The sequence below is a fragment of the Halichoeres trimaculatus genome, unplaced genomic scaffold (genome assembly GCF_033239565.1).
Source record: "Halichoeres trimaculatus isolate MK-OKI-2021-1 unplaced genomic scaffold, fHalTri1.1 fHalTri1_scaffold_3, whole genome shotgun sequence".
NCBI lineage: Eukaryota > Metazoa > Chordata > Actinopteri > Labriformes > Labridae > Halichoeres > Halichoeres trimaculatus.
In genome coordinates this window covers 20,543,034-20,556,381 of record NW_027437181.1, presented here as the reverse complement: position 1 = coordinate 20,556,381, position 13,348 = coordinate 20,543,034, and the positions used below count along the sequence as shown (strand labels likewise).

Genomic DNA, 13,348 nt, shown 5'->3' with positions numbered 1-13,348 from the left:
ACCTCCTATCTTGGCATTGTAGGCCACGCCGACTCCACAAAACCCGTTGTTGGCTACTGCTGCCACTTCTCCTGCACATCGTGTCCCATGCCTGGAGGGGGGTAAGACAGAGAAAATTAGATGAATGTTAATAAAGGAAACCAGATATTTGCACAAGAGTCATTAACCCAATGACACAGAATGAATTCACAGGTAGGGTACACTTCTATGAGCAAGTGCTCGTGAAAGAACGTCCTTCACTCCTGTAGACTGAGACAAAACAAACACAGAGAAATGTTCTTGGCTTTGATTCCTTTACACAAATATGAATTCACCTCCTAACCAATAGGAAAATATTTAGTTCACGAGTGGAGACCACTGTACATTATCTGTGGCCTTCTAGCATTGAAAACCTTGGCATTGCTTGCCTGCGGGGCCTTGAAGAGTGAAGGGGAAATCAGATGACATGTCACACAGAGGGGAACTCACAGAGTGAATAAGAGTTGTCGTTTTCACAACAGCTATTTCATTAAACCTGAGCCTCTGTAGTAAGCTCTCGCTCCAGGCATCACGTTGAGCGGATCCAAGAAGCTGAATACATGATCATCACATTCCAGTCAGGTGCACTCTCATGGTCTGCCAGATGGATATGCTCTCCTAATGCCCTTCAAACCATAATGTAAACCCCTGAAGTGCAGCCCCAAACCGACAGGAGAGCCTCAGCAGCTCTGTACCACACCAGGACACAACAAAAAACAGACGACACTGACTACTTCAGAAACTTTCTTCGCCAGCAGGCTTCCATTAAGGCATTCTGGGTATCAAGCCAATCCAAAAAGCACACGAATCAAAATGCCCTTGCTGCAGTAGATAACCTCCTCTTACACCAAAGATTTTATCTGCTGTGAGGATATCACTGAAATTCAATCTGAGAGGAGCCTGCCAAAAGTGCCATTATCTGTTATTAAGAGTATTCAACACACATTACATGATTTCCTCAAATAAAAACAATATATCCATCATATATCTATATATGTTTTCTACATCACTCTAAATTTTAATATATTATTTTAATACTTTCTTTTACATTATACTTCTTGTTTGCTACTGATAACTGTACATGTCCCACTGTGGGATGAATTACAGAATATCTTATCTTAGAGTTGCATTGGATTAGGAAGTCTATCAGATGTGATTCAGGCAGAAATCAGGTTCATGATCATGGTAATGGATGTTACTTATACCCAATTAAAAATATTTATAGTTATTGAAACTGTGTATCTTTATTTGAATGCAGCATTAGTTGTGCTTGCTAACAAAGATTTATTAGACCTGAAAATGTTTCAATCACTCAAGTTGGGGTACCTTAAGTGCTACTTGAACCAGGTACCATATAGGTCAGGGGTCACATAAATCATGACCCATTTTATTAATTTAAATTATCCCCAAGACATCTACTCTCATTAAAGGCACGGGCATAATGACAGAAGGTCAGTGAGTTTTAATTCATCAGATGGCCCTGAGAGAGCTCCTTTGACACAAAAGTGAGCTGAGAGCGCGGAGGTTAACTTCAACATCTTGGTGAAAATCAGGATCATATTTCTAATGTGTGACAGAGCTTCAGATGAATCAGAGGCTGCTGAGTGTTCGGAAAAGATGATTAAAAACATCTTTGTAGACACCAAAGTAAACACATGCTTGCATAAAAGTCATCTGGATGATTTCCCACAGAACTTTATCTCAACATTACTGGAAGTGCAAGATTGTTGACTTTGGAGGCTGACGTTGGACAGGCAGCATCCGTGTTTGTGATGCAGCTGAAGATAAGCGGCAGCTCAGGTGTCTGTGTGGGATGCAGGGCATGTCTGTGCTTATACCTCCGGTGTGCAGCTGAGCCTTCTTCCAAATCCCCTTTTGACACATTCATTACAATCACTTACATGGTAGACCGATTCACAGCATACAAATGCTGTTACAGAGGTGAGGCTCTTGGTTTCTGTATCTGATTATGCAACAACTACTTGCATAATCAGGTTTTTGGAGTGATTTTCCCAGGAGTGATAAAATGGATGCAAGGAGAATCCTTTTACTGCTCCCACTCAGTGTTTGGGTCAATAAGAATGTGAAGAAGAGTGCACCAGTGGGTCAAATACTGGAGTGAAATGTTCTTGTGAAAGCTTGTCTGCTCTATCAATTCAACGTGACTTGTGTTACTCTACTCATGATACTTAAGCATAACTGAATTTTTATCTGTTAGGAGTGTAATTAATTTGAGCAAATCAATCAACAATGCTTCCACTAGATAATGGCTTTTACAATGAAATATTGTGGGTTAGTATGATGGTGGTTGACTTGTTGTATTAAATTTGTTTAATGCCAGTTATTGCTGCTACATGATCCAAAAAAGTGACTGAAGGCGTGCCAACTAACAGTGCATTTGTTTACACTTTACCTTAACAATTTAAGCAGCAATCAGTAGGTAAGCACAAGTATACAGGTACCATCAATCAATATATGGAGCCAGGTTATAACAAACGCCAGCTCAAGACACTTTGCAAAAACATTTGTTAATGTTATATTTTAAGCAGAGACCCGCTGTCAGCAAAACACCTAAAGATAACTTGTAGATATCAGTTATTTTATTAACTGACTAGTCCTTAGAAGACACTCTGGAAACAATGACATGTAAATGTGTATGATAAAAAAAAATCGCCAGAATAGGATCTGAGGTTCTGAGAGCGCATGACGACAGTCAAGCAGCGGGACAAAAAAGGGGATGACGACCGTCTAAACATATGTTTCACTATTAATCTTGTGCTTTGTATGAAAAACAACTTGAACCCGCCCTGACCTTTTGTAATAATCATCCGTCACAGTGACATTATGCACACACAGTCCTGAGCCCTCATAATGCTTCATTAGACCCGTAAATGTTAATTTATATTACAAATGACACCCACGGTGAAGATTTAAATAGGTTATAGCCCTAATCCCCGAATGCTGAATTATATCATAGCTAATTAGATGCCTTGACTGTGTGAGTTCATATGTCAGTGCGATGAGCAGTCACGATGAGGAGCCTGGGGGAGCTACCAGTCCTCTGACAATAAGAGCAAGGCTTCACTGCGTGTCCTCGATTTCTCTGTGCACTCTCATTTCTACTGATCCAGTGTGCTGATGAGACTGACATCACATGAAACCAAACCTGGATCCATCCTCCAGGCAAGCACAGTGTGCTTGAGAGAGGAAGGCTGATAGAGGTGACAGCACGGCGATTGGAGATCATCATATGAAGTGCTGCAGTGAAAACAGTGGCGGACATTATCTGCAGGAACAAAGAGCTGTCTGTCACTACAAGTACTGCATTGTTCAATGAGTTGTTAACAAGTACCAGGGATTAATTATCACTGGCGGAATATCAGTCTGAAACATGATTCTCTGACACACTGGCACTCTCAGACTTCAACGTCTCGACTAATCATAGAGACGTCTCAGCTCTGAAACTGTAATCCTTGAACATTTTCACTAACTGTTTAGCAGCAACAAAAGACACAAGCGTGTGGTTTTGACTGAGTTAAGAGCTTTGGAATTTTGCTGCATAAACAATATATGTTCTGAATCAATACTTTTCAAACTGGGTCTCAACTAGGGGGGTCATCAACTTGAGGGGGTACAGGGATGAATATGAAATAAAACGTTACTACAACCTCTAAATGCATCAGTCACCACTTTCCAAATTATTATGCAAACTGGAGTTTAGAGTCATTAACATTCATTTTTTGTTTTTCAACTAAACCCATTGATGGTATTGTGTCTCAGGACTCTTTGGATCTGTGAAATCAATCTCAGACACCTGTGAGGCCAGGTGAGCCCAATTAATGGAAAACAACCTAGGAAGGACATTCCACATTATTAGGCATGGCACAGGTTTTCAAGCTACGTGACAAGATAAGGATGTCACACTGTGCAATGCCTAAGACAAGACAGACATGATAAGGTTTGCTTTTTGCTTCTTATACATTTTATGTTGTAATTCAGAAAGATTACAACCCGTGTAACATGGGTTATTGGTCTGTTTCCAGAATCAAATACAATGTTTACAAGTTTGAGTGAAATGTATTTATTGTAGATCAGAATAACAGGTTTAATGTTTTATTTTTGCCAGTGTAATATACTGCGCAGCAAAACGGATGCTGCACAAAAAAGTAATGAAGTCACTTTGTAAGCATTGTATTTTGTTAGATTTAGTTTAGCATATTAGAGGAATTCAACATTTTTTGGCCCATAAAATGATAGAATACCTAAAGAGCTTTTCATTAGTGAGAAGCAGCATCACACTGTTATAGAGTTAACAACATTTTGCACAATTTTCACATACACACCATACCTGCATACTTCAAACACAAGAGGAGTTCCCAGTAGACCAAAACAAAACCAAGTGAGACAATAGTGAAAAAATGTGTGTGCCTACCAAGCTATCAATCTGATGCACACTGTCCTTCCAGAGATTAAAGGGGCCATAAATTTTCTTTCAACAGCTCCCCTTTTTCATTTCAACATCAAGTAAGAACAACATATGACTCTCATTTTTTTCAAAAACACGTCTATGCTTTCACTAACCCAGCTCGACCAAATCTTGATAGAAAAGGTCGCACATGTCTTGGGGGAAGGAACAAAAAGAGCTTGTGACAACTTCAAAAAAGCTTCAGTTTCAGAATCACTGTGCAGCAATCTTAGGATTCCCTAACAGTACGTAATGGTGATGACAGGAGATTACGGTGAACAAAGGGGAATTTCAGTAAAGCCTTATTCTGATTACTACAAGGACAATCCCCATGGCTGATTCTGCTCACAGAGACTAACTCGGGTTACAGTTGGCTGCAGGCCCGAGGCCAACAACACAATCAGTATTCATACCCACAGCTGGAAGAGCCATTATGGATCAGCAAAGCCTCAACTGCCTCACTCTGGAGACCTGCTAGAGACACGCTACCGTCATAGACATGTCTCTAAACCATGAGTCAATGACTGGAGAAATGTTCACCAAAACCTTCACCAGCTACCGAAAAATAAAAATACCTGGGGAGAAGAGCTTGTTGGCTCATTGTGCATTGATGTGCCACTGATGCAGGAGGATCACTTAACCCAGTTCTGATTGGAAAAGAAAGCGTTGGATGACACTGGATGACACAGTTTGCAACACTGACAGCATGGTGAATCCAGATGGCTCCACTACAATGTGACTCAGGCCATGTCTACACATAGCCGGTTATTTTCAAAAATTAACACCCCCCTGCCCATTCGTTTTTACAAATTCTTTCGTTCACACAACCACTGAGCAAATCTGCCGATCTGCAGCTTGAGGCATGCCAAATCCATATTTTGCAGTGTTTTTCAGACATAAAACCCATGCCTGCCAATCAGAATGAATCTCCTTCATTCAGCTGTGCCGTTTAAGAACCAAAAACTCTGTGTATACACGAAACCATGAAGCAGGAGTTTTCTAAAAATCTTCACTTAGGCTGGAGTTTCAGAAAACACTGTTTTTAGTGACATCAAAGTGTGGTTTCGTATGAACAACAGACCTAAAGGTATAAAAATATATGTAGTTCTTCATTACCCGGCTTCGAGTGGACATGGCCTTAGAGAACAAGTTGGCAAACCTCAACACTTAAAAGAAAAAAAAACTCCATCATCATCATCAAAAACCTGTATACATGAAGCAAAATGAGCTGGAGTGACTCTGTCTTACTTTGTCCTTTATGTATTTGGTGCAGATAAGCTGTTGAGGTTAGGGGTGCACCCATCACAGTTTTCTGGCCAGCCACCAATCACTGATCTTTAAAAAGCCTGACCTGCCAATGCCAATTTGGGCCAATACCGATTTTTATTTTTTATAACTGACAGCATATACCTTCAATGTTCCAATCATATTTTATTGAAAATCATTGAACAGTGTGTCTGAAACAATAAAATCTTTCTGTTTTAAATTAAACAGCCAATAAAGTGTCCTGAGTTTTAGGTCTCAGAGTAAAAAGCAACAGTGGTTGGCTGTCAGACCTTCCTGGAAGCAATGTTATAATAGTTAACTAAAACGAAACTAAAAACAAAAACTAAAATTTAAAATACATTGCAGTTAACTCAAACTAATAAAAACTAGAAAAGAAAACAAAAACGATAAGTAAACTAAAACTGTATCTTGTGTTCACAAAACTAACTGAAACTAACTAAAATGATAGCCAAAATTCCTTTAGTTATAGTTTCTGACAATATTAATAGCCTTTAGGATTTAAATTAATCCAGCACATTTTCCCAACTAATTTTACGACAGTTTTCGGCAGTTGTCAATGCCGTACAGCACCATCACAGCGACGTACTGGGACGTGCTTATTTACTGCACTGACTGGCTGTGCGCTGTGCTGCGACAAAACGTAGAGGAGCAATGAATCAGAGCATCTGTAATAGTTTAATTTCATGTGAGTCTGACTTTATTGTCACAGAGTCCAAGTTTCTAATTATTAAAGCTCATATTATATTGTTTTATATAATTTATGTTTTTATTATTTTTATTTAATTCATGTTCAAATTATTTTATATAATTTATGTTTCTATTCTTATATTAAGTTTGTATTATTTTTTTGTGTTTCAGGCAGCAGCCAACAGTTCAGTATCAGCATTGACTGAGCAGTGAGCACTATGTTGAACTGGAAAATAAACAGTATGACAAAATATTTACTCTGACCTTTTTGAATCCTGCACCTGGTTAATAAGGTATGAAAAAACTAAACCTAAGCTAAAACTAAGCCTTGTTGCAAAAATTAAAACTAAATAAAAACTAGAATGCCCCCTCCAAAACTAACTAAAACCAAACTGTAATGGGAAAAAATTGTCAAAACTAACTAAAACTAAACTATACTGACAAATCCAAAACTATTTTAACCTTGCCTGGAAATATATAAGATCAGTTTCATATGTAAAAACAGGCCAATCACCGATCCCCCAAAATTAAGGAAATAGATTGATTGGCCAGCTGATCAACCAGTGCATGTCTAGTTGAGGTGAATTCTGTACTATTAGTTTGAACTACAGTTGAGTTATGTTGGAACAATACACGTGTTATCTTTAAGCTATTGTGAGAAACTATTCTTTGTGTCAATGTTGACAACCCTTTAGGAAAAGACAGATATTTTATCTATTTGCTTTGACAACACACTTTTGCTTTCTTTCAAACACTTCCCTTCATGAGAATTTTCTTTTTGCTGAAAATGTAAGCAAAAGAACATGTTTTATAGGTGAGTATGTTGGATCATAATGTTGGAAACTTTTTTAACTGTGCTGCTAATGACTGTCCTCCTGGTGAAAGGTTTGATGCACCAATAAGCAAACTTAATTTCTGCATGTTGAGGCTTTGTCTGACATTGATCTGGGTTAGGGGCATCAAACAAAAAATAATTAAAATAGTTTAACCTCTCCCTGATTGCTGTGTTTGCTTTTATGGCTTATAAAGAGGAATCAGTATTAACTTCAGTTAGTTTCATAACCTGTTCCCCAAACCCTTTTTCAGTTTCAGCCAAAAGATTTCCTTTCTATTTCTCTCTGACCTTTTCTACTCTGACTCTAAAACTTTTTTGGTAGATCCACTGGGAAGGGATCTTGAATGGGGAGGGAGCAAGAGTTGGTACCAATACACCTGCCTTAGAGTATAGCTTTTATCAACTTTGAGAGAATGTCACGCCAAATCAAAGAGGGACTCTGAACATGAAATGGGCTGTAGCTGTCAAGCGATGCTTTTTTTCCCCACAACTTTTTTCCCCACCAATTGCCTGTTGTGGCCCAATAGGTGGATCAGCCCATCTGACATTTGCCTGAAATGCCAGATTACCAGCCCACGCTTGTGTCCATCATTGCATTGATCTTTTTTTATCTTCAAAGTCCCTATTCTTGCCCTATTCAGAGTCTGGTACACAACATTTTTCACTCAATTGCTTTCTCTCTCTTGCATTAGCTTAATTACTTTCTAAAAATCATTGAGGCTCTAGAGCAGTGGTCCCCAAACTACGGCCCGCGGGCCGTATACGGCCCGCCTCCGCACTTTGCCCGGCCCCCTGAGCAATGCCAGAGACGCGTTATGATTTTTTTTTTTTTTTCAGTCTGGCCACGTGATCGAGACTTACACATGCATAGAACGTGACTTTCTATTTTATCTTTCTGCAGTTTGTGCCCTATCTAAAACCCCTCCCTTAAAAAAAAAGCTGAACACACCCCTGTCTGGAAAACGAAACAATGGCGAAAAGATTAGCTAAGAGAAAAATTGATTCAGAATGCAGGGTATTTAACATGCAGTGGACAAACGATTATTTTTTTGTTCAATGCAAAGAAAAGGCTGTTTGTCTCATCTGTCAAGAGACGGTGGCTGTATTCAAAGAATACAATCTGCGCCGACACTATGAATCCCGTCACAAAGACAAGTATGATAGCTTGCAAGGCCAAATGCGAGCAGACAAACTGTCAAAACTAAAAAGTGGACTGTTAGCTCAGCAGAATACATTTGTACGCCAAGCTCAGCTGAACCAGTCATCTGTTCGAGCCAGCTTTCGGGTTGCTCAGCTGATAGCAAGCAGTGGTAAACCTTTCACTGATGGAGAATTTGTCAAGAAATGCTTGAATGCTGTCGCGGAGGAGGTGTGTCCCGAGAAGAAAGATGTCTTTAATGCCGTGAGTCTGTCAGCGACTACAATCACAAGACGCATTGAAGACATCGGGGGTAATGTATATGCCCAGCTGCAGCAGAAGACAAAAGAATTTGACTTTTTCTCATTAGCAATGGATGAGAGCACTGACGTGCAGGACACAGCGCAGCTGCTCATTTTTATTCGTGGAGTTAGCGCAAACTTTGAAATGTGCGAGGAGCTGGCAGCCCTCCAAAGTCTCAAAGGGACTACGACGGGGGTGGATATTTTCGGCAAAGTAAGCCAAACCATGGAAGATTTGAACCTGGACTGGTCAAAACTTGTTAGCATCACGACTGACGGAGCTCCTAGTATGGTTGGCGCGTCTCGGGGTCTAATTGGACTCGTGAACCGGGAGATGGAAGAACGGGGTCTTACCGCCCCGTTACAAGTCCACTGCCTGATTCACCAGCAAGCGCTGTGCTGCAAAGTGTTGAAGTGGGATTCCGTCATGAAGATTGTGGTGTCATGCATAAACTTCATCAGAGCAAAGGGACTTAAACACAGGCAGTTCCAACAGTTCCTGTCTGAACTGGAGTCTGCGTACGGCGATGTGCTGTACTACACAGAGGTCCGATGGTTGAGCCGGGGCAGAGTTTTGAGGCGTTTTTACGAGCTGCTACCCGAAATAAACGCATTTCTTCATTCAAAAGACAAAACGGTCCCAGAGCTGATCGACCCAGAATGGAAATGGCACCTAGCATTTTTAACAGACGTGACAGAAATGCTGAACAGCCTTAACTTGCAGCTACAAGGCCAGGGGAAACTAATTTGCGACATGTATTCCCACATAAAAGCATTTGAGGTGAAACTTGCGCTGCTTTTGGAACAAGTGAAAGAGAACATCTTCGTCCATCTTCCTGCCACCCAAAACCTCTCAGCAGAGAACCCAGCAGTCCCGTTCCCAGCTGAGAAGTGCGTGGAAGCACTGCAAATGCTGAAGGCGGAGTTCGGTGTGCGATTCCGTGAACTACATGGTAATGCAAAAGATATCCGTCTTTTCCAGAACCCCTTTGTTTCCGACATCGATGAAGCTCAGCCTTCTTATCAGTTTGAGTTGGTCGAGTTACAGAACTGTGATGCTCTGAAAGACGCATTCAAGCCCAACAGTCTCATTGACTTCTATGCCGCCCTCCCAAACGACACGTACCCTAACATTAAAAAACACGCAATGAAAATGTCCACACTTTTTGGCAGCACGTATATCTGCGAGCAAACCTTTTCACGCATGAAACACCTGAAAACTCCAATGAGATCAAGGTTGACAGATGAACATCTCCATCAGTGTTTGAGACTGGCTGTGACTAAAATGGAGCCTGACATTGAACTGCTCACCAGCCAGATGCAGGCCCACAGTTCACACTGATGAACATAGGTAGGCTTACTTTTAAACGAGCTTGAAAACCTGAAAATAGTCATTTGGTTATTATTTTTTCACAAAAAGTGTTATATATTTCATCAAAATTGTTATCATTTCTTTTCTGTTTTTTTTTCTCTGTCAAGATCCCAGAACGAGTTAGTTATAATTGATTATGTGTGGCTTTCTGTGAAAGAATAAATATTTATGTTAGGACACCTCTGCGATCGTCACTTTTTTTACGAACTGACCCTGGCCCCCCATCAGTGAAGAAAAAGGTTGTTTGGCCCTGACGGGAAAAAGTTTGGGGACCCCTGCTCTAGAGGCTGTAGATAGCAGTGTTTGCTGTTCATTAGTCTTTTGGCTGCACGTAGCCTCAAAGGTAAATCTGAACAACTGTTTTGCTCTACTCGTTCCTGAGTATGGTAATGGTTCTGCCGGTTTACTAATGAGCTGGCCTTCAGGACAAAAGGTCCGGCGGTGTTTATAGAGCACGGTAAAGAGGGGAGTATGAAGAAGGTGTCTAGAGAGAGATTAATGTAGAGTCTGGTGAAAATTAATCAGCCTGCTGCTGCGAAACTGTTAAAAGGAAACTTTAATCTACCCATGTGTGTTAGATATTTCTTAACATGCTTTTATGGGCCACTTATTTTGAAAATTAGAAGAAGAAACAAGAAGTATAATAACTATCCAGTGGTATTTAGGAACAGCCTTTTTTCAATTCAGTGCAGGATTTTCCCAGCATCCCAAAAAAGTACTAAAAGCATAAGTTTTGCCAAAATGCACATTTGGAAAGCGCCCTGATAGGAGTTCAGGGAAACCCTGGAAAGAGAAACGCCTAGATCTCATGCCATCTTAGATAAACATGTGGGTGAATGGTTACATTGCTGCTGAACCATCCTCACTGCCTCCTGTATGCTTGGGAAGAAAGACAGCTTTATGGAGGTGAACAGAGTTGGGCTTTCTGCAGAGAACAGACACTTACAGTCTTACACAACCTTACGCATTTTCATGCTCGCCCACAGGTTGTTTACACATGCATCCGCACCAGCCTGCTGCAAAGTGTGAGAAACACACACACAAACACACGCATATACATACCTATAAGCGCGCAAACACACACACACACACACACGCACGCACACACAAACAAACAAATATGCTCCCTCTCATTTCATCCTGCCATGAGGAAGACACACAGAGCTGGGTGGCGAGAGATAAGGGCTGAGGTGAGCGCGGGTTGGAGAGAGGAGCAGCCAGAACGAGGAAACATCAATAGTGAGTGTCTTGGCTGGGCTCTGGGCCACTGCAAGCCCCCAGAAGAGCTTAAGCGTGCTTTGGCACAGATTGAGGATCCGTGGAGCTGCACCACAGGGATGTTCTCCCACATTCTTCCACAAGAAATTCCCTATTTAGGGTTTTGTTGATAGTGGCGGAGAAAACCGTTAGGGGCACTGGCACAAAATCTCAAAGGCACTAATTTAGACTGAAATAAAAAGCAAAAGCATATTATTTGAACTGTTTCCATGTTTAGGGGAACTTTTACTGATAACTGAGTGTTTGGTTCCTCTTTAAAGCAGTATACATTTTGAGAGCTAAAATGATTACACACCTCCTTCAATCAGCATGCGATTTATTTATTTTTTTTTCACTATCAAAGTTTTGATTCACTGTTGGCATGATTACAGTAACTTGGGGTCATTCTGCAGCTCTGGACGTCTCTCTCAGGTCTTCACATCTGAAGCCCCCTTGTTCCTTCCTCAGCTGGGGATGTTTGATTCCTGTGTATGCAGGACTTTAACCTTCACTGCATATCACTACTAATCATGGTAGGCCCTGAAATTAAAAAAAGTCTCTCAGGCATGCCAGTGGCCCGCAAACAGCCGATTAGAGCATATCAAAAAATTAAAGTCAAAAGGAGGCAGGTGGTGGGAATGAAGGCAGATGAGTGCCAAGGGCTTTGCTAATTCATTAATGCTGATGAACTTAATTCAATCAATTCTCTGTGCAGCATCACTGTGGTGGTAAACAACTCTTAATGTCATCAGCAGAGGCCACTGCAATAAAGCTGTTTTCTTCACACGCCACCTTAATCCTTGTCTAGATTTACTCGACTTGCCCTGGATGCAGAAATGCCCTGGTGGTGCCTGATTGATTTAAGAGGCTAAAACAAATCCACAGACTCTAAGTTGGGGACAAGCTTTTTATGAGGAAGTAATTGTACATTTTTTGGAAGTGAAAAGCATGAAATGAAAAAAAAATTAAAATGTCTTGGACAAAACCAACCCCAGAGGCTCTGGCCTTTAATTAGTTTGTTTCACATAAATGTCGCCCTTTGACTCAGCAGTGGGTGATAAACAGCCACTGGCCTATTTACACATCAGCTGTCAGCTATCAGACAGTGAGGGGGAAGAATTAATGAACACGTGGTCTTTCATCCCTGGCGTGGTTTCGACTTGCAACCAGCATTTAGAGGAGACAAGCGTGTGGTTTCAGGGAAGGCCGGAGGACAAAAAAAAAGTGGCAATCAATTTGCCTGTGAAAGTTTCTACCTGTTGTCATTGAGCTGAGTGTATCGAGGCTGTGGATCTGGGTCACCATCGTTCACGTCGTAGCTGGCATCAGGGTCCTGAGAGAAATAGAAAAGCTATCAGAGTCAGAGAAAAATAAGCTTTTACTTAGTTCCTGGGTATCTAAAATCTGTCAAATATTAAACTTGCAAATTTGTCTGTCTGGAAATGATTCTTAAAATCCATCTCATCTCAGCTCCAGGAAGACACTATCTTTAATTCAAAATCTGCTCTATTTATTCTGTTCTTATCTTTATTCTGTTTGCTGCAATATTAAAGTAGCTCCTGCATTAAAATAAAATCCTGACTGTTTCAGCTCATTTCAGCGTCTTACTCACGTAGTTCTGGCTCAGGTCTGGATGGTTCTTCTCTATGCCATCATCCAGGATGGACACCACCACCCCTTTACCTGTGTAGCCCAACTGCCACGCAGCTTTGGCATTCAGGTCACGGTGGTTGCTGTTGTGCTGAGGATGGAGAGAGCAAATAACTTAGATGGAATCTAATTTATCCGAGAGACACCTGAGAGCTGACAGGACGGTGCTTTTAACTAAATCCTGAAGGTCTCACTCCAGAAAAAGAGGGCAATCATTTAAGACATTTAGATGAAGAGTGAAGCATCAGGGAAAAGTGTGCTGCTTATTGAATTTCAGTCATTCTTCAGTGAAACACTAACGTTCCTCAATGAGTGGAGGAAAGATATCATCGGGATA

The 13,348-nt window shown here is 40.9% G+C and overlaps 1 protein-coding gene across 1 annotated transcript in view; it reads right to left on the bottom strand.

Annotated features, from left to right (window-relative positions):
• furina (furin (paired basic amino acid cleaving enzyme) a) overlaps positions 1 to 13,348 on the bottom strand; it is a 91,093-nt gene that overhangs the window by 23,729 nt on the left and 54,016 nt on the right. Inside the window, exons 5-7 of the mRNA XM_074666083.1 lie at positions 12,974 to 13,102; positions 12,618 to 12,694; positions 3 to 91 (exon numbers count right to left, since the gene is read on the bottom strand). Of these exons, the coding sequence (XP_074522184.1) occupies positions 3 to 91; positions 12,618 to 12,694; positions 12,974 to 13,102 (295 nt within the window). The remainder of the gene's footprint in view (positions 1 to 2; positions 92 to 12,617; positions 12,695 to 12,973; positions 13,103 to 13,348) is intronic.